Genomic DNA, 22,281 nt, shown 5'->3' on the forward strand with positions numbered 1-22,281 from the left:
GTACTTGAGAGGACCATTTGCACATCAACTCTGTGTAGCTTTCTCCTCGCCAGTACTCTGCTTGCACCTTCTAGTGGTCTTGGTCTCCTTGAACATTTAGCTTTGTCTCCTCAACTCAGAGAGTCTTCTGGGTTTCTGTGGATCTCACATCCTGCCGCACCCTTCCCACATCCGTCACTTGACAACTCTCTCAAGACAGTAAACTGCTCACCTAGTTTGCTTTCCGTCTCTTTGAGATCACTGTCCTTCACTACCTGATATCCAGTGTCTTGAAAACCTTTTTTTCCTGCATATACTTTCTCTTTTTCTTTTGTGTGTTTCAAGTGGAGGTTAAATCCAGTCTCTGTTAATCCATCTTGGCTGGAAGTGGAAGAGCCTCCACTGGCTGTACTTTTAATGCCAGTTTTTTATATTCCATTTTATATTTTAAAAGAGTTTTGGGGCCGGCCCTGTGGCTTAGTGGTTAAGTGCGCGCGCTCCGCTACTGGCGGCCTGGGTTCGGACCCCGGGCGTGCAGCGATGCACCGCTTCTCCGGCCATGCTGAGGCCGCCTCCCACATACAGCAACTAGAAGGATGTGCAGCTATGACGTACAACTATCTACTGGGGCTTTGGGGGGAAAGAAGGAGGAGGATTGGCAATAGATGTTAGCTCAGAGCCGGTCTTCCTCAGCAAAAAGAGGAGGATTAGCATGGATGTTAGCTCAGGGCTGATCTTCCTCACAAAACAAAAAAAAGAGTTTTGTCTTTGTTTCACCACTGCCTCAGAAGTTTTTACCTCTTAAAGTCCTTCAGTATTATTATCTCTTTCTAGTTTAGCAAATTTTCATCTCCTCTGATAAGTTGGAGTATGGAGATCCTTGTTTGTACCTTCTCTTCACCCAAAGAGTAGACAGTTGATTCTGTGAATTTTCTCTGATGCTCACTTAAGCAATTCTCTATTTTCATATCTCTCTTGTAGAGTAGGAAATCTTTGCCCTTGTCCTCTAGGTGCATACTCTGAGAGCTTTCACAGGTTGTAAAGTAGAAATGTAAGGTTGTGTTTTTGTTTTTATTTTGTTTTGTTTTACCTACATCTACTGGCTTGAACTCTGTTCATTAAAGCCTTTACTTGTATTTACAAGTAAATTATTTTGCTAATTAATAGTAGCCTGCTAGCTCCCTCAACCTTACACTAGACTTCTCCCAACTCACAGTAAATTGTGAAAAGATTATTGTGAAAGAATATATGAAAATTCCCCACTCACCACTATCATTTTATCTGTTATTGGCCTATTTCCTGCTTCTGATTGCATTGAGCTTTTAGGTGCATTTGACATTAATCTTCCTAGAAGCAGGATCCTGGAACAAATTACATCTTGATGTCCCTTATAGTTCTATAAATCTAAATTTGAATAACCTTCATCATTACTTTCCTTTGTTAAGAAATGGATAGTGGTTAAATTGTGGGTGTGACAGGACTCAAGATTTGCAGTATGGCTGTTTCTCTATTCTGTAAAGAGGGCCTTTTGTCATATTCATTGACATTATGATTATGTATATCTTATAGAATCATAGCATATTGAAGACTGTTTCCAGGCATCAAAATCAGATCTTGAGTAGAAAAGAAATATGTTTTAGAAATAATATCCTAATTACTAATTTACAGTAGAATAATTTCTTCTAGTTTAAAGTATTTCTTTTTTTTTTTTTTTTTTTTAAAGATTTTATTTATTTTATTTTTTCCCCCCAAAGCCCCAGTGGATAGTTGTATGTCGTAGCTGCACATCCTTCTAGTTGCTGTATGTGGGACTCGGCCTCAGGATGAACGGAGAAGCGGTGCCTTGATGCGCACCCGGGATCCGAACCCGGGCCACCAGCATCGCAGCGCGCGCACTTAACCACCAAGCCACAGGGCCGGCCCATAAAGTATTTCTTGATATGTGTAAATCCAACTATGCTTTCTTCACCATATCTAATGCTGTGATATTCGTATTGTAAGTATACTTTTATAGAGTTAATAATGTTTTGAATAAATTATAATAATCATCTATCAGTGAAAAGCTTAACTTGATACTGTATAGTAAATTTTTTTTTTTTTAAGATTTTATTTATTTACTTTCCTCCCAAAGCCCCAGTAGATAGTTGTATGTCATAGTTGCACATCCTTCTAGTTGCTGTATGTGGGACACGGCCTCAGCATGGCCCGAGAAGCGGTGCGTCGGTGCGCGCCCCGGATCCGAACCCCGGCCGCCAGCAGCGGAGCGTGCACACTTAACTGCTAAGCCACGGGACTGGCCCTGTATAGTAAATTTTACAGTATATTTTTCACTACCTACTGAGTTAGCTTTCTTATGAGATTATTGTATTAAATGTTTACATGTTTTCTTTTTATAAAATTATGATCAGCCATGGTTACGGATGTATCTCTTTTTTCATAATTTATGATTAATAAAAGAAAAAGTATAGCCGCATTTGTTCTCAATATAAATACATTTTTCTGTGCAACTGCAATTCAAAACAATATTAAAAATAATCTAGGTCAGCATTAAATTTTTTATGAGATTATTTCTAATTACACACTTTGTAGAGCATTTAAAATGGAAAAGATAAATGAAGAATACTAAGATCACTTAGATTGTGTCATTGCTTTTATTTAGTTAATATAAGATCCAGTAGTATTAATAAATCTTTAACACTGGGATTTTTAATTAAGCTCAACAATATCTGCATTTGACCATCTTTGTATTCAGGCTCTCTCAAGATCCCTCTAAGTTTAATATTCTATGAGCCTCACAGTGTTATATTGCTAAAGGATTCACACCCAGTCTGCAACTGTAAGGGAACTAATAAAGTATTAAAAGCACACAGAATAGAAAATGAAAAAGTACTCAAGATAGGCATCTAAGTACATTTTCATCTATAGCTATATCTACATGGAAGGCCAACATGTAATCATAGGATTGCTTTTAAGCATGAAATCAGAGCAAAGAAAGTTAGTGGGATAATCTTGATAGCTCTGTCATTAAGCCATTTTGCTCTGGTTCATCTGGTTCCCAATAGGGAAGACCTACTGGAAGGATGATATCCACAGGCGGGGACATCTGCTCCTGTGTACATTGTTGGAGCTTTCCTATAAAATTTGGATACTGTTCTTTCTCCTATTCTCCACCCTTAAAAAATGCAGCACACAAAATCCACTAAAAGAATAGCAATTTATTAATTACCTTCTGAAATTGAGCATGGTATATTTTGACTATGCTCACTAGATTTACCCTAGATTGACCAAAGAATTAAAAAATGACAATTTTCCACAGAATTACCAGAGAAAAATCTATCAAGTTTTTTTGTTTTGTTTTGTTTGTCTTTATTGCAAACCTGAACCCCCTTCCTTCCATTATTGCAGCATAAAGGATGTAAGGGAACAGGAAAGTGGTGTTGATAACAATTTCAGTAAGAGCAAGATGTATTTAAGATGAAGCAACAGCACTCCCGCTAATCTTTCAACAAAATTCTACTCTCTAACACTGCAAGTGTGGAGGTTTCTCCTTAGTATGGACTTAAGTGCATGATGATTATGCTACTTTGATCTTGATAGTATAGTTTGAATTTGTTAATTCAAACCTGCAAATAGTCTTAAGCCCTGACTGTCTTCAACCACATCTCATCAAGGCAAAATTTGCTCATTGGTTAAAGTACTTCAGATGGCATAGATCAAATGGTGATCATGTCTATTTACACCTTTAGGCACCTTCTTTAAGTCCATTTCTGCTGATAGAAGGCTTAGGAGGATTACATACCAAGCCTAATCTGGATATCTGCAAAATCTAGGGTATTCAGAGCAGCATTAGTCTTTAAACCTCATCAACATCAGAGAAACGTGTTTTGATCTCTCAGAATTGCCATGCAATAATTGTAACCGACAGAGATAGGCCGAAATTAAATTAAAAGAGAGAGAATGAGAAGGCCAGAAAGGACATCTAACTGAGAGAACTAAGTTCAAATCCTTAATCAGTGGCAGGCTACTTATTAGCTATATGACTTTGGGAGAGTTACTAATCCTCTCTGGAATGTAGTTTCCTTAATATGTAAAATGTAGTTAACAATAGCCACTGCTCTTGTAAGGATTAATAAAGGGATATATGGCAGAAATTTAAAAAATGTTAGTTCCTACTTCTACTCTTTCCCTATGTTCTAGGCCAGTCTAGACCTTTCTTGATTATGAAGGAACAAGGAATAGGATGTAGGTCTGTTCAAAGTTTAAGATATATATTTTATGCACTATGTATTTTCTTTCTTCTGAACTCTAGTTTATTTCAATAAGAAGTAATAGTGTTTGAAAAACATTCTTCTAGGCCATCTTAAATGAGCCTAGTGACTGCAGTTAGAAGAAATAAAAACATCTTGTTTCAGGATGAGAGGTAACATTTCCATCACCATATTCTCTTTGGGTTTAAGGCTACACTTGGATATGGCATCACAAGCTAGCAAATCATTGCTATTTGACAGGTATTATCACTGAATCTAGAAGTAGCTTCTCGGGCAGGCAATCAGTCAGGTGTTAAATGAAGACAGCAAGACTTGAAAACTCTCTCTAGAACTTGATAGCATGAGTAATTAATATTTATTGAAGTTCTCTAACTTTTAATGAAAGGACTCATAAATGAATAATAGTACTAGTGTACTGAAAACAATATAGCGGAGCAGTATATTATCCAGTAACATCTGAGACCTCTATTAACTTTGCTAAAGGCAGTCCAGACATATTGTTTTGAGACGTTTTATAATCAAGAATTAGGTTTGAGGAAGTAGGTTCCTAAACACTCTGTAGTCTTATGAAGCATGGCAGCTTTGTGTACCTAGCTGTGATTACATAGCATAAAAGAAATATACGTGGTTTTTATTATGTTCCTTATTGGAATAAAAGTTTAATTTAAGATAAACATTCTGAGATCTTGATATATAGTTTTAAAAACGTCTTTGTTTAAAAGTTATTACTTTGGGCTGTAATAATCTATCTTCAGAAGGGCAGAGAGAAAGGATCTTTTGCAAACCTAATCATGTCATGATCCTGTCACTCCTGGCTCCAAACCTTCCTATTTCCCTCACAGTAAAAGCCAAAGTCCTTATCCTCGCCTACAAGGTCTGGTCTCAATCACTTCTCCTCCCCGCACCTGCACCCCTTTCCCTGCCCTCAACTCCTACTGCTCTCCAACCATCTCAATCCACCCCAGCCACTCTATTTCCCCAACATACCAGGCTCCCTCCCTTACCTCCTTTAGGTCTTTGCTCACATGTCACCTTTTCAGTGAGGCCTCCCCTGACCACCCTATTCAAAATTGCATGGAATTCTCTCCCCTCCCCCAGCACACACACCTTCTAGCCTGTCCTTGCTGTACTTTTTTCCATAGCACTTATCACCACGAGATGTATTACATATTTATTACCACTTTTTGTCTGTCTCCTTTTAGAATGTCACACCCTAAGGGTAGGAGTATTTGTCCTTGTGCACTCTTGTACCCCCAGAGCCTAGAACAGTGTTTGGCACCCAGGAAATAAATAATTTTTGATGAATGAATGAAAGAATGAACGAAGAGTAACTAGCACTATTGCCAACTGGTGTTCAGTTCTTCAAAGTGTTTTTCTTATTTATTCCACTGGTAGAAATTATTTACATGCTTATCACCACCGTTGATCTTTGATATGCAATATACAGCAGAAAGAATATCATACATATGCTTTTAAAGTTTCTTAACTTCTATTCCTCCAGTTTTGAGGAAGTAAAAGCAAAGAGGTGGTTAGGTTGTGATGTTAATGGCGGTGGTGACGGAGGGCAGGCGGGTGGGGATTTCCGTTTTTAGGGAAGATGGCAGGTAAAAGTCTTACCATGATGCTCATGGAATCCTAAGTATTGTACCTGTGGCTGCTTGATCCTTGGAGTCCAGACCTAGCCTGGTTTGGTAAGCAGCAAAGGAAGAAAACCCCAGGATATTTCCTTGAACCATCTCCTGATGCAACTGTTTACAGCTTCCCTGTCAGCACCCAGGGGGAGCTTCACGGCCACCAGACTCCCACAACGTCTATTTGCTTCCCTGAACCTGGGCTCCGGGAGGAGCACGGCGGGCTGGCGGCCCTGGCCTGCTCCTCTGGCGGCGGCCGGGTGGCACGCCCACGCCGCGCATTCCGGTTGGTCCCTGCGGCGACAGGTGAGGCGCGGCCGAGCGCCAACTCCAAGGCCAGCGGGCCCGGCGCCCTGCGCCCCCGGCGGCCGCGAGCGGCGAGAGCCCTAGAAGAGGCTCAGCGGGGAGGCGGGAACTCTCCCCGCACGGGGGCGCTGCCACCTGCCCAGGGGAGGAGCCGGAGCGGGACCTGGGTTTTTTGCCGCTCCGACGCGCTGGAGTCGGGAGTACCCATCCTGACCATGAAGGGCCGCAAAGGCATTGAGAACCCGGCTTTCGTCCCCTCCAGCCCAGACACCCCGCGCCGCTCGTCTGCATCGCCCTCTCACGTCGAGGTCTCTGCCTTGGCCACCAACACCCAGAGAGCGGATTCCCAGCCACAGGAGTCTCAGGAGCCCCAGAAGTCACCGGAGCCACTTCTGCCTCCAGCAACTCCCCCCGGCGCCCAGGAGCGGGCCGGGCCGGAGTCGCTGTCCGAGTTTGAGGAGGGGCCCTGCGGCTGGGGGAGCTTCCAACCCCGGTGTCTCCAGCGCTGCAACACTCCCCAGGGCTTTCTGCTTCACTACTGCCTCTTGGCCCTTTCGCAAGGTAATGCCCAGCGCCGGCTCCAGAGGGCGTCGGCCGAGCGGAGGGCGAGGAGGGCGCGGGGAGCTGGCGGGGAGGACGGAGCAGGTGCGCCCGGAGCCCCGGGGGGCGACGCGCCGGGCGAGACGGCCGGGGGCTTGGGACATGAAGGCGTTCCCACTGACGTCAACCAACCAGGTTTAGGCTTCCACATTTTAGCTTCTCCTTTATCGCAACATTTAAACCTTTTCTCTTTTGCTTGCTACCTTAGTTTAGCAGATTCGATTCCTCCAAGGGAGATGGAAACTACGGGAGCCTTCCTTTGGGAGTGGTTTGCCCTGGGGGAATCCCTTCTACATTACAAAAGCTTATAATTTTACTAAACCCGTTATTCAAGGGACTTTTTACATTGTTTCCGGAATGGAATGATTAATAAATTTGCAGATGAGCTTAGGGGGGTTTTCAAAAGGAGAATCTTGTTGACTATATATAGTATAGGTTAGAGATAAGCATTCAGGTTTTGTGAGTATATTTAGTGTGAGTTGTATGTAAGCTCAAGTGGAGCCCAATGAGGAAGTTAGCAAAGGCTTCAGGCATTATTGAAAGGCACTATTCAAACACGAGTTATGCATGATCTGTTTTGTTCAAGGACATCTTTTAGATTCTCATGGGAGTTACTGATAAAGTCCAGGTTTATACCCTCAGGAGTTTGCAATCTAAGCTTGGTTTGGAGGAGTGAGTGGTAGGGTAGGAGAATGGCTCCCAAGAAAGAAAGCATAGAGAAGGTAAAAGCTGCTAGGGTGTTGCATCTAATGCAGGGGATGGAAGAAATGGAAAGTTACTCTAAGGTGACAAATTGAGGAGGGGTGGGCATTAAGGTGGAACATTGAAGGACATGCTGTAGGTTAGTTAGAATTTGATGGTATGTAGATATTTTTTGGTCACTTGAGTCATGGTTTCAAAATATATATACATATATTTTCAAAATATTTTGTAAAGAGGCAATCAAGGACTGAATGGAAGAGATACAACCCAAGAAATATTGGGGGAGGGGGATTGGAAATTGCTTTTTTAAGATTAACAAAAGAACAAATCTAAATATGTCCTTCCTGTTATTCCTGGTCCCCTGTCTCAAAGAAACTCAGTGTCCCTTGCTTTGTTTTGCCCTTAGGTGCTAAGTAAATATTTGTTAATTGCAAGTCAATTGCAGCTTTTCTTTTAACAGTAGTTTTGTGCTAAAGAGTTATTTCCCTTTCCACCTTTCTTGTCCCCACCAAAGTTCACCTACTCTCAATGTCGTGATCTTAGTTGTCCAAAATCAGTGACGGTGAAGGATCTCAGTGTCAAAGGAATGCAAAGTTCAAAGAGTTGGATACAAGTAAAAAATTAATTCTTGTTTCAGTTTAAGTTTAATGACTGAAAACATTGTTACCATGTTTCTCAAACATGATCTTTGGGAAGACCATTTCCATGGTCTTTAATTTTAATAGGTGTTTAATTGGGGGAAAAAAACCCCTAAAATCTGTCCAGCATTTCTCAAAGATAAACACAATTTCTCTTAGCACTTAATTTCCTAATGTGCTTCCTGTCTTCATGCATTTATAATAAAGGGACATAGTACCCAGTATTTCATGGAATTTCTATTTTTTTTAAGCAGAGTTTTTGGAACTGTTGTAGCATAGAATTCACATTGGGATGCATAGGCTTAAAACGCTATCCTTTCATAAGAGTTTACAAATTTTCTTTCCAGAGAGGTTTACCATAAGGGCATTGAGTTCCAATGACTGACTTTTGATCAGTACGGCAAGTATGTTGGGAAGCTGATTGATTTTTGGATGGGGAAATTTTCACATTCTTAGATAACTTTGTCTCCTTATCAACATGTCGTTCCTAGGTACTTTGGATACTTTGTCTTGAAATCTCAGGAATTGTAAATTGGCTTATAGACTTAATAAACTGGCATAGAAATAAAAATCATGTTAGAACTGTTAAAACTTATGTCAATCTTCTGGAAATTTATTTCCAGTTATAGTCTTTTTTTTTTTTTTCGTGAGGAAGATCAGCCCTGAGCTAACATCCATGCTAATCCTCCTCTCTTTGCTGAGGCAGACTGGCTCTGAGCTAACATCTATTGCCAATCCTCCTCCTTTTTTTCCCCCAAAGCCCCAGTAGATAGTCGTATGTCATAGTTGCACATCCTTCTAGTTGCTGTATGTGGGACGCGGCCTCAGCATGGCCGGACAAGCAGTGCGTCAGTGCGCGCCCGGGATCCGAACCCAGGCCGTCAGTAGCGGAGCGTGCGCACTTAACCGCTAAGCCATGGGGCCGGCCCTCCAGTTATAGTCTTGATGAAGCAAAATTTGAAGAGATTGTAGAGATCTTGGCTTGTATATACTCTTTCTATGAATTAATGAATGAAAACAATCCATGGTATTCTCTTAAGTAAAATGTAACTAGTTAAGAACTTTGTAATTTGATCAGATGCTTTTTATTTTTAATGTATAGTAATGTTTAAATTCCTGTAAATTTAATCTTTATCTAGCCAGGACATTTTTGTTAAGTCAGTCAAAGCTGGATTTCCAGCTTTTCCTTGTTTAGTAGATGAAGTGTAAGTTGTTTCGCTTTTACTTTGCATATGATTTAGAATGCCAGTGGTTGAAATAAGAATCTTAGTTTATGTTTATTTTTGCTCCAGGACCTTTCAAATCATAACTTTATTGTCTAGAAGAGTGTTAGACAAAAAAAAGAGTTGAGAGCTCAGTTTCACCTTTCTTGAGACTAAGTCAAGGATCTCTTGTTATAAATAAATATATTTAAGGATTGAGTAACCTTGGGAAGCAATTGAACATTACTCTAATGACCTCTGGAGTCACTTGTACTTTTTGTACTCTTCCAGGTGAGGGCCATGGGAGTCTGCTACCCTTGGAAACTCTAGCAAACCAGCTTCATGAGACTTCACCAGTCTGACTTTTTGTTGTCATTTAGAAAAATGAAGTTAGCTACAATTTAGTATGTGATAAGCATCACTTGTATTTAACACTTGAAAATTCGCAAGTGTACAATTTAAGAGCAAACTGATTTGTAAGGAAGTATGTTTATATTTGAGTTGCCCAGCTTTGAAACTTTGAGACTTTTAAAATTGGTACATTTAAAAATATCAAGAGAAACGAACAACCAAACTTTAGTACGTTGTGTTAATAATCATAATCTATATGGTAAAGCTGGAATAATGCACATAAATTTCTTTTTTTCTCTTTTAGGCGTTGTAGTAAATGGCCTAGTAAATATCAGCATTTCCACGATTGAGAAGCGCTATGAGATGAAGAGTTCCCTGACGGGCCTGATATCATCAAGCTATGATATCTCATTCTGTTTGTTGTCTTTGTTTGTATCATTCTTTGGTGAAAGAGGACACAAACCAAGATGGCTTGCGTTTGCATCCTTTATGATAGGACTGGGAGCACTTGTATTTTCATTGCCAAAATTTTTTAGTGGAGAATACCAATTGGGATCACTTTTTGAAGGTACGTTTCTGTTGTGTTTTTGTTTTACTCTAAGAAGTAGTATGAAACTAGGCCGTTAACTCTATATTGCAACTCACTCATACAGGTAAGTAGGTTAAGAGCTTAAGTCTTTTTCACTGCTCACTGCTTTGTTGTGATGTGAATTGTGTGAAGTAGGAGATTACAGAGACAGAGTGTGTGCATTATTCATGGCTTCAGTGGTTCTCCAAGTTTTTAATCCTCTGATACTCATTCCCAGTATTACACACAGTCCTCAAAAAGTGACGACCAGTTTTCCTTTGCAGGTGTTGTGACCTCATTGGGGTTCTAAGATCTATACTTTTTCCCTTTGTGGTTTTATTTGTTGAGCTTACAGCTCTACACCCTGAACATGTTGACTCCTGATTTGAGATAAAGAGAGGTGAAGTTTATAGGAGTGGGGCTTTTCCTAAAAACTAGAGCTAGCTCTGCTTATGACTCTCTAGTTTAGAGACACAGAACTTCATGAGTTATCTAATGGGTTGCTCTGGTTGGGTGAAGAGGTATGTTATTCAAAGTCTCAAAAAGGAAATTTGATTATTTATATTTTACTTTTTTTCAAAGAATTATTTTTAATAGAAAAACAATTATGATGGAGCCAAAGGAATGTGCTAATGTAAGTAGATCTTAATATTTTTATTGTCCTTCCTGGGACTTTTAATAGCAAATATTGAAATAAAATCAGAGAGCTACAAAATCAGAAGCTTTCAGGGATTAGGTAAGTGAAGAAAAGGCTTGGAGTGGAAGAAGGGAGAATGGGAGTCTGCTGTACTATAGATATTATTTTCAAAAAGTTAAGATTGTTATATATGTGAGTATTAATATTGAAAACCAATATTAAAGTGTTAACATTTCCCAAGACCATTTCCCCAATAGTAGAATGATGACAAATAGGAAAAGCTTTTCAATAACAAAGTATATATTATGCCGCATGGTTTTAGGAGTACGCTTATTAGGTAAGCAGGCTTCATTTTGGAAATAAAAATAGAATATGCAATTATTGGACCAATAGAGGATGTTTTAAAAAATGTAGTACGGTTTGGAATGAATAAGATAAGGAGAATATGTTATGTTATCAGAAGAAAGAGCACTTATGTAGCTTCTAGTTCATTATCTAAGACTGGACAAGATTCCAGAAGGTCAACTTCACGTAATTTCACAGGGACAAGGCACACAGGAATAAGACACATAGGCTTTAGTATAACGCCTCTGAAATCTTAACAGTAAGGGAAAAGCTAATTTTAGTCTGTCACACAAGAAACATGATACTGATTCTGTGTTAGCAAAAATATTATTGTATTTATAGCATTTAGGTGGTAATCTTTGCACTGAATCTAATCCTTCACTCTTCCAGTCGATCAGATGTCCTACATGTTCTTAAAGTGTACAAACTTTAAACAAAATCCCTGACTCTCTAAACTAAAACGTAAACACCTATTCCAGTACAAAAGCCTGATCTGCCCTCAGCAATCTTCTTAGTTTCATTGCTTGCCACACACACCTTGAGTTGCAGCCAATCTGAACAATTTATATTTCCCAAAGGGAAATGGCCACAAATTAAGGTGTATGTGTGTGTGGCCAGAGATGAAGGCCAGAAGATTGCTGAAGCCAGATGATAAACTTTTAGTGTATTATTTTGTACTGTGCAAGTTTTTACGAAATTCTTATTGATCTATCTTATTGATACTTTTCATTATTTTAGTTGAAGTAGATTAGATTGAGGAACTGGCTGATCTATAAAATTTTTACTCTAAATTAAGATTCACAATTTAAATAATAGCTTATGTGTGGCAAATTAAAGAAAACCTTAGGTTACTCTTATGTTATTCTGTCATTCAGCAATGAATATTTATTGATATGGACTATACATGGTGCTGAGATAACAGTGGTGAAACAGTTTCATGCCATCTGGATTTCATGTCCTAGTGGGAAGAAATACAAAATTAATAAGCAAATAAACAAGATAATTGAAGATTGAGGTGAGTGTAGGAAGGGAACAAATAGTATGAAGTAATAGTGTACAAAAGGGAAAATATGTGGGCAAGGAAAAGCTATTGTGATAAGAATTGGAAAATGAGGAGGCTGGAGAAAAACAAGACCAAGGGCTTTGAAGCAGGGAAGAGTTTGGTAGGTTTTAGGAATTGTCAATTTTGGCCAGAATGGTCAAAGCAAGGGAGAACGTAGCGTGAGATGAACTTGGAGAGGCAGGTAGATGCCAGCATGAGGCATTTATATTTTCCTTTAAGTGCAATGGGAAGTCATGAGAGAGTTTTACACAGGGAAGTGCGTGATCTTATTTATGTTTTAAAATGGCCATTTTGGCTTCTCTTGTTCTGAAGGACAAGAGTAAATGGGAGGAATTTACCCAGGAGGTTTTTACTGTAGTCCAGGTGAGAGATAAAGGGGTTGGGACTGGGTCAGTAGCAGTAGGGATCTAGAGGAGTGACTCATTTTCAATGTATTTTAAAGGAAAAAGATAAGGCTTTCTAGTGGAGTGATTGTGAAGGAGGAATGAATAATTACTCCTTGATATTTGGCTTGACCATCTGGGGCCATTTACTAGAATGCGGAAGACTAGGAAGAACAGAAATGAGAGTGGAAATCAAGAAACCAGGTTTGGATTTAGTACGAACTGCGTATTATATATCCAAGGTTGCAATATGTATCTTCGAACATATACTTTTGTTTATGTGAATGTGCAAGTCATTCTTTAGTCTTCATTCCTAGAAGTGCAAATGCCGGGTTTGAAGGGCTTCCTCCTTCTAATTTTTGATAGATAACATCACACTGACTTTTAGGAGGGGATATACCAGTTACTTTCCCACAGTTGGTATATGAAAATGCCTAGTTGTTATTTTGAATTTTTACATTCTTTTTTTCCTGAAAGTTTTCTTTAATAGAGACGTCATTATGGTGAGTTTGTGTGTATGTGTAGGTGTTTACAATATAACAGGTACAAACTCAGGATTGAAATTGCATTACATATCTAAAGGAAATTTAGAAACAGAAGGAACGTCAGAAATTGTAAATCCCTGCTTTTACAATGTGGAACCTTAGGACAAGAGGTGAAGTGACTTTATAGTGATTTCATAGATGGTCAATAATAGCTAAAACTAACACTAGTTTAATTTTTGTTGTTTAGTGTTTAGTTTGATGTTTAATGTTTTTAGATTTTTGTTTATTACTTATAGGTTTATTAACAATAATAATTTATGTGAATTATTTTTATGAATTTAAACCATTTCTTCCTCAGTTTCAAATAGCCAGCTATAATAGTCTGTACTTTCTTGAAAACATAATAGCTTGTTTGCTCAAGTGAATTAATCCACTTTTGCAAATATGTGATCCTGTAACCAAAAATCTAAATTATTTGTCCAATGCTAAGGAGAGTGTAGAAGAAAACTGGAGATTTAAGTGGGAAAAGGAAAATGAATGAGTTGAAACTTCCTGTATCTAAATTAACAGCAAGGAAATGTACAATCTTCTTAGGTAACATAACATAAAGAACCTAACAATAAGAAATCATTTTATTAATTGAAATCATACATATAATTTAATTTGAAACTGACATTGAGAGAATTTACGTGTTCTCTTGTGTGCTTTTGTTTTGTTGTTGTTGTTTTTTGATGAGATGATCTCTGTAACAGGAGATTAAAGTAATGTAATATAGTTGGGGAGTAGAAGAAAACAAAATATGAAATATGATAAACTTGTATAATTTCCACAGGTGTTAGAATAACACGAAAGAAGGTTAAGAGTTAGCACAAGGTAGAAAAGTGTGTTTGGAAGCAGGTTTAATTTTCTATTGTTCTGTAAAAAAGTAAATTCAAGTAGGTTTGGGAAAGTATTTTTTTCAGGGAAACTTTTATGGAGACATAAGAGTTAGAGATGATTATCTAACTTTGAATGGAGATAACATTTTTCAAAGGGAAGTTTTGGTTGTTGTTATTGGATACAAAGAAAGGAAGAATTAAAATTAAGAGAAATAAATGCTTCTGGGGGCTAATTATTGTATATGTTTACCTGAAAATAGAGTAGTGTCATAAAACATTTTCAAGTAAATCATATTTGACACTCACTTTGGATATGTTTTAACATAACATTAACATACCACAACATATTTTAATATAACTTTTAAATATTTAAAAGTGTCCTAAATAAAGAAATCTTTACCACATAACATTTTATTTTCATCCAAGCCCTTTTTAATTCCTTTTGGATTAGTGTTAATTTAATGTCATTAAGCAAAATAATCTTTTTGTCTCTTTGAGACTTCGGGAGGGGGGTCATTAGTAAATACTTAGGAATTGTAGAGAAGTAATTACTAAATTCAGTAAAGCTCTTTTTCTAAATTGACCAATAGATGGATAACTTTTCCTAAATTGTATTATTTTCTTGTTTTTCTTTTCCATCCCTTTCTCTCAAAAAAAGGTAGCTCTCAACACTTTCCATTTGCTTTGGCACTAAATTTCTAATGGTTTAGATTGGTATTTCGGGGAGAACTCTACACCAAAGAAATTTGGTTACTCAGAGTGACTACTTAAAAAAGTTGAACTAGGAAAATGATTAGAAAGGGGCTCAAAGTTGGACTTAATTTTTAGTTAGTTTTGTCTTTTATCTTGTATCCTTAAGATTTTTTTTTTTAGTATAGCATGCTTGCCTAGATTGGAGAAGATATAGGGCCAAGAACCTTAAGAGTTTTTCAACCACTAATTCAACACAAGATGCTTTAATTTTGCTCGGCCTCTGAGTGTTTTTCCTTCTTGATCTTACTTCTTCCTTATGGAAATCACTTTTATTTTTCTTATATTTCAATTTTATTATAACTGAAATGGATAAAGAGGAGAGGTGATTTCTTAGGTTAGAAGATATAATGGTGTAATAAAACAAATTATCAAAAAGATTTTTAAATTTAATACACACTATAAAAGATCTAGAGCTAACTTTTAGCGATAGTCAGTGGTTCCAGATGAAACTATACACTTTAATATCAGGGGCTCTTCGTCTTCCCCAAGCTTTCTAGATAAAATGAATTGCCCTGGATGGTTGCCACCCTTATTTAATGCCCCTTGGAGATCCTGATTCAGTAGGTCTGGAGTAGGACTCAGGAATTTATATTTTTTAAAATTACCCAGATTATCTTATCAGTCTATTTTGGGAAATACATGCTCAATTTAGTCTTTAATTATTTTGTAAAGTTTCCATTGTGGGCAAAGAGAAAAAGTTTTCTTTTCATTTCAGGGTTATTGCTTTATATCTTCCTTTTAAAACAGGAGTTTCACAACCATCCTGAAATACTAGGTACCTTAATGTAGCAGTTTTGTTGAAATTCAAATGACCAAACTTCTGAAATAGAGGAAACTCACAGAGAAAAATAAGTAGGAAAGCATGTATCAATGATATGTTAGCACAAACTCAGTTCTGCTCACAGCTATGGTTTGCAGATAGGTAGAGATTTAAAAAATCCATGGCCTTGACCAAGGAAAATAATGTTCCAGCATTTCCCAACATATGCTCTGTGGAGCACAGTTTCAGAAGGAATTAAGAGCATATTAAAAATGTGTTCCATGGTTCAATGAGTTGGCGAAAAAATGAAAGTTAAGGAGATATCTCTATTGCATCATGTGAATCTTTAGTCAGGGGATATGGTATGTAGAGGTCTAAACTTATTGACCAAGGGACTCCATTGCTGTGCTTGTCCCCTTTACCCTGCTTCCACTGCTCACTCGATGTTTCCTCCTCCAGATTAGTCTTTTGGTGAACAGGCTTTGGGAAAATATGTTCTATGCTGTCTTAACACCTAAGGATGTGATTTTGAAAGTTCTTGTTGAATTTAGAAACTTCATTATGGCAGCACCTGGAAGAGCATGTGATGTATAGTAGGTGCTCAAGAAATGCTTGTTGAGTTGTCAACTGTATTAATGAGTGAATGGATCCCTTCAATGGAGGTGTATTAGGAGGCTGATGACTTGTCCTTCCACAGAAGGTGAAAAGAGTAGGTAAGGGCAGATGAAGGCAGTTTGGGATTCTTTGTTTGCATTTTCCATAAAGTTGGACTAAAGAAAAACAGGGCGTTTTCTCTTTTTTTGGCCACTGAATTGGGAAGAACTGTGTTATCGAGGCAAAATTATTAGCCGTAAAGTGATCTCTATGGGTAAGATTTGGGATCTGAAAAATTTGCAATGTGAAAAAGGAAGCTAAAATGAGAAGGATATTCAGAAATAGTAGCAAAATGTTTTGATATTCTACTTTTGGTTTTCATCTTAATTACTTGGTTAAATATTGATTTCACTACATAACTACTGTACTTCTAAGGTGGTGGGTGCTAAAATGTTGGGATTGTTTTTTGATAGACTATTAGTAGCGATTACCCTTATTAGTCTTCATGTATAAAATAAAAGGAAATGCTCTGATAGGGCATTCAGTTGGACCACAGGTATAGCTGTGTCTAACCGGATATAATGTGTGAGAGGTAATGCTTAGGCAATGCTTTTTGTAGCTTCCCCAGAAAGGTTGGTAAAAATGTGGTTTGTGGTAAGAAAGAAATGAGGAAATTCTATTTTCTTAGTCACTGTTCTTAAAAATGCACATATTAGCCAATGTGAGTTTTAATGTATTTTTTCTCTTTTATTATGCTATTAGCGTTTTACACTGAGTGCAAGTTTGCAGCAGTATATCAGGGATATTAGGGTCAGACAAAACCAGGTTTAAATTTTTGCTTGAACACTGTGTGATAAAGCTATGTGACCCTGGACAAGTTTCTTCAACTTTAAATCATGATGATGATAATAACTGCTACCTTGTAGGAGAATGTGCACATACAGTGATAAGGCAGTGCCTGGTGTGTGGTAAGTGCTCATTAAATAGTAGCAATGAATAATGATGATGTTTATGATAATTAAGTAACAGCTATACTAATGTAAAAAAACTGCCTTTCTTGGTTTGTTTGGTTATTGGCAATGGTAGTTACCAAATAATATGAACAACTAAAAATCTTTCAATATGGTACATATTTTTTTGTAGGTGCCACTAGATAGTGACATATCCCCCAAGTCTGGCCAAACACTTTCAAAGTAACATATTAGAAAAAGTTTTAATTAGATATGTTTCCAGGATTGTATTCTTCCTTCGAGATAAGGAAATAAATTTATTTGGTGTAGCTCAGATTAATCGAATCCACTTAAAATAACATATTAAAATATTGCCTTTTTAAAAAATCTTTTTATCTGTCACCGTACACATGTTCCCTTTTACTCCTTTTGCCCTCCCCCCTCATCCCCCTCCCCTGGTAACCACCAGTGCAATCTCTATATCTCTGTGTTTTGTTGTTATTTTTATCTTCTACATATGAGTGAAATATACAGTAGGTATTTTGCTTTCTCTGTCTGACTTATTTTGCTTAGCATAATACCCTCAAGTATTAGTTAATTTAAAATATTATCTTTTAAATGGCCAAGTTGCCTCTTTTTAAATATCTTTAATTTTTTTTCTAATTTTAAACATATTTCCTTTGTAAGATATTCAGAAGATAGAAAAAAATCTTTAAACTTAAAAATGTTATCATGAGGTGGTTTATAATAGAAAACATTTTAAATGTAAATATTCAACTCTATGAGAATGGTTAAAATATAAAGTGGAAAGAGAAAAATCCCTATTCATTATTATTCTTTTCTCAAGGAAAACAGCTTTGCGATTGTCTTAATGTTCTTACTGTGCCTATTTTTTACAGAGTCAATATACAGTTTTGCATAGTTTGCAACCTGTCAGCATCCTTTTCTTGCATAGCATTCCATTTTATATTTTAACCATTCTCATAGAGTTAAATATTTACATTTAAAAAGTTTTCTATTATAAATTACCTCATGATAATATTTTTATGCTTAAAGATTTTACTATATTTTGATATTTAATATTTTGACAACATTTTGGAATTGGCTTTTTTTCACTTAGAATAATTCTCTGAAGACTTAGTGAGGTTGTGTTTATCAATTGTTCATTCCTTTTTATTGCTAATTAGTAAGTATTTCATGGATTGTATGTACCACGGTTTGTTGAACCATTCACCCCATAAAGGACATCTGGGTTGATCCTAGTATTTTGTCTATTACAAATAAAGTTATGAACATTAGTGTACAGATTTTTGTGCAAACATAGTTTTCATTTCTCTGGGGTAGATGCCCAGGAGTAAAACTACTGGGTCAGATAATAGTTCTATGTTTAGGTTTTTGAGAAACTGTTCAGCTGTTTTCCAGAGTGACTACCACTTTATATTTCCATCAGCAATGTGTGAGTGATCCAGTTAATCTGCATCCTTGCCAGCATTTGGTGCTATCATTATTTTTTATTTTAGCCATTCTGATAGGCTGCAGTGAAATCTTACTGTGGTTTTCATTTTCGTTTCTCTAATGACTAATGATGTTGAGCGTCTTTGCTTGTGCTCGTTTGCCATCTGTTTATCCTCCCTGGTGTAATGTCTGTTCATATTTTTTTGCCCATTTTCTAACTGGATTGTTTATTTTTTACCGTTGAATTGTGAGAATTACTTACGTGCTCTAAGTACTACATCTTTATCAGATAGGTGGTTTGCAGATATTTTCATCCAGTCTGTAGCTTGTATTTTCATCCTCTTAACAGGGCTTGTCACAGAGGAAAAATTTTTTAATTTTGATGAAGTTCAATTTATCAATTTTTCCTTTAATGGATTATGCTTTTGTTGTTAAGTCTGAGAATTCTTTGCCTAGCCCTAGGTCCCAAAGATTTTCTCCTATTTTTTTTTCCAAAAAGTTTTATAGTTTTCCATTTTCCCTTTAAGTCTGTGATACATATTGAGTTAATTTGACTCTCTTTATATTCCCGATTAGCATTTTCTGTTTCCTTCTTTTAATAACGAAAACATATAAGAAATGTATTTGTCACAATAATCATTACCAGTTGGAAAGGGAAATACACACAGGAGTCACTGGTTCAGAGAAATCCTGAAATCCCACTGGGAAAATGTTGTGCTTGCTCCTCAAGTAAACCCTACTTCTGCTTCTTGGGAGGGGCTTCATAGTTCCTTGTTCTCTGTGGGTCCTTTTTTGTTATCATTCTTGGCTACATTTGAAGAGGGCAAATGGAGAATATACCCCTTCAGTGCTTAGAAGCTGTATTACCCCGAAGAAATTTGGGAAGTAAGGGTCATTTTAATAGTCATTCAGTCATAATCTCTCTTAGAGGAGGCTAATGGTTCATTTGGCAGTGCAAATGTTTTGAAAACTGGTTTGTTGTCTAATTGATTCAGGTATTTATGCCAATAACCATACTCATAGTTTTGCTATGTGTCTGATCTTTCTTAACCTCATGCCTCTCTCTGGACTTACTTAAGCCTATCAGACTAATGGGAGAGTCATACCCTTAAGTACTTTTCTCTGAGCCGTGTTTTCCAATTAAAAGGATTTACTTGGTGCCACCTTAATCCATTCAATGGTATTAACAATAGGTAACCTTGATTTGTCCAGGCCACAGTCTGTTTTAATTGATCTTTGTCCTCAAAGGCCTTCTGAGTTTATCTTTTATTGGATTTGGATGAGAAGCAGTTGCTTCTTCCAACTCTAAAGTCCTAGTCTTTCTAGTCCCTTTTATTCCATCCAGAATATTTGGCAAAGATCCGCTGACCACCAAAAATGCCATTACTGTCAGTTATTTGGGTTATTGGCAAGGATCAAAAAGTCAGTGTCCCATAAAGCTCTGTAGGATGTTAAAATGTTACTTAAAAAAGAGTTTTAGCACACGAGCTTGTGCTATTATTCAGTACATTATCTGGCATATAGTAGACAGTTAGTAGATATTTGTTGAGTAAGGGGAGGGATATCCTACAATGCACAGGAGAGCCCCCCACAGCAAAGAAGGGGGAGGGGAGGAAGGAACTATTTCAGAAAGTTAAGGAATAAACAAAGGATTTCTTTATTGAAATAATTCTAAGGCTCTTTAATATTAGTAAATTGTTCATAGGGTCCCTAGCAATAACGTGTGGAAAATATTTCTTTCTTGAAAAATTGGAAAAATTACCTATAGCTATGCCATTTTCTTTTTTGTAAATTCTATTTCCTATCATCTCCATATTGTTATCAATCTAGTCATTTTTCCAATTTCAGTTTTATAAAAGCAATTCATAAGTCTACAGTAAAAAGTATATTAGGGGCCAGCCCTGTGGCCTAGTGGTTAAGTTCAGTGTGCTCCACTTCAGCAGCCTGGGTTCAGTTCCCAGGAACGGACCTATACCTCTTGTCAGCAGCCATGCTGTGGCAGCGACCCACATACAAAATAGAGGAAGAATGGCAACAAAGGTTAGCTCAGGGTGAATCTTCCTCAGGAAAAAAAAAAGTATTTTACCTTTTGTCAGGATTTTTTTTTTTAAAGACTATGTGACATTAAGAAGAGGACATAACTAATAGTGTAAAATATTGGTCTTTTTGTTTTTGCTAAATATGCCATTTTTCAGGATACAATTTTTGTGACAGAATTCTGCTTACTTCAAACTGAAGTATATTCTCAAGTCCTAATGTAGCATTAAAATTTCACTTATTACGTTGCCTGGTCTATGATTTTTATCCACTCTTTTTTATATGAATCTGTTATGTTCTGACATTTTCAATTCTTTTTTTTTTGCATTTCTTCCTAATTTCCTTTTGTTTGTTTTCATTACTATATAATATTTACAGCATATAAATTTGGTATTTGTCAGGTTCTAAATTTTATAATATCAATTACCATTGTTACTATGTCAGACTGAATTTTTTTGGGAGTACTGGAGTCATAATTTGTTCAACTTTTTCAGTAGCTAAAGTATCCCTGGTTTATATTAGCTACTCTGTAAATGGTTAATAAATGGAATTAACATCCAGGGCTTTTTGCTATTGAAGATGAGGAAGACTATCCTCTACCAATCTGGCTCCTTTCTGGCTGGGCTACAAGTTAAATTGACATGAGACTGAATAGTAGGAGAAAATCAAACAAAGCTTTATAACATGTATACATGGGAGAGACCTACTGGGTAACTGAGTATCTTGACAAGATGGCGGAGGTTCTCAGCTTAAATACTACTGTCAGCTAAAGACAAAGGAGGATGTTGGGAGTGGGAGTAGTCAGCTATGGGAGATTACCAGAAAAGCACAGTACACAGGAATAAGGTTAATATGCAGATTTAAGAGATTTAAGTCCTTGCCTTCTGCACTGTTAAGAGTTTCTAGAGATAAGGTCATCCCCCCTGTTTCCTGGTACAGAGAGGGAGATACCTTTACAAATGGAGATTTCCTTACAAATCTAAATGTCTCTTACAAAGGATAATGTCTACTTTTACTTGAAATGGGCTTAGCAAGGACCCTCTCAGTCTATCCATACCCAGAGTTAAATTCTTTTAGGCAGTTAGTGGTGAAGAGAGGTCAGTTTCTTTCAGAGAAAATAATCAAGGTAAAGAGATATATTTGAAGGTGGCCAATTCTGATCCCCCACACTATCACATCTAATTTAACCTTATATTCTTATAGTAACCCTTGCTTTTCACAAATTTGGAAAGACCTATAGGATATACATTGTACTGAATAGTCTTCATGTGCCCATCCAGATCCTGGGGAGATAGAAACTAAGTGGCCATGCTAACTTTCAGAGGCAAGGTTGACTTAATTATCCAAACAAGTTACAGAGACTGAGTTGACATATATAACTAGAAAAATTGTGAGTCTCATGGTCAGAAACCCTATCTGAATCAATATGGTGCAGTTTCACAACCTTTTAACCAATTCCAGGCCTAAGCAAATTCACAGATCCAGACCTCATTACTGATAGGGAGGCTAGATCTCTTTGAAGAACTTTACAACATAGCCAGAAGTATGTTATGTTTCTCTTCCCCCAAACCCAGCCTGAAGCCTTTTATCTGAGTGCTGAGGGGAAATGGTCATATTCAGACTCACTGGAGGTGATTAGATAAGGGCTCTGAACTGATCTGATCTCTGGAGTTCTAGAATACTGCCCTAGTCTGCT

The 22,281-nt window shown here is 37.2% G+C and overlaps 1 protein-coding gene across 1 annotated transcript in view; it reads left to right on the forward strand.

Annotated features, from left to right (window-relative positions):
* The first annotated feature begins 6,330 nt into the window (after nucleotides 1-6,330).
* SLCO4C1 (solute carrier organic anion transporter family member 4C1) overlaps nucleotides 6,331-22,281 on the forward strand; it is a 66,737-nt gene continuing 50,786 nt past the window's right edge. The window contains exons 1-2 of the mRNA XM_004420342.3: nucleotides 6,331-6,745; nucleotides 9,982-10,245. Coding sequence (XP_004420399.2) covers nucleotides 6,400-6,745; nucleotides 9,982-10,245 — 610 coding nt within the window. The 5' untranslated portion in view covers nucleotides 6,331-6,399. The remainder of the gene's footprint in view (nucleotides 6,746-9,981; nucleotides 10,246-22,281) is intronic.

Source organism: Ceratotherium simum, chromosome 4 (assembly GCF_057802395.1).
Source record: "Ceratotherium simum simum isolate JZ-2026a chromosome 4, ASM5780239v1, whole genome shotgun sequence".
NCBI lineage: Eukaryota > Metazoa > Chordata > Mammalia > Perissodactyla > Rhinocerotidae > Ceratotherium > Ceratotherium simum.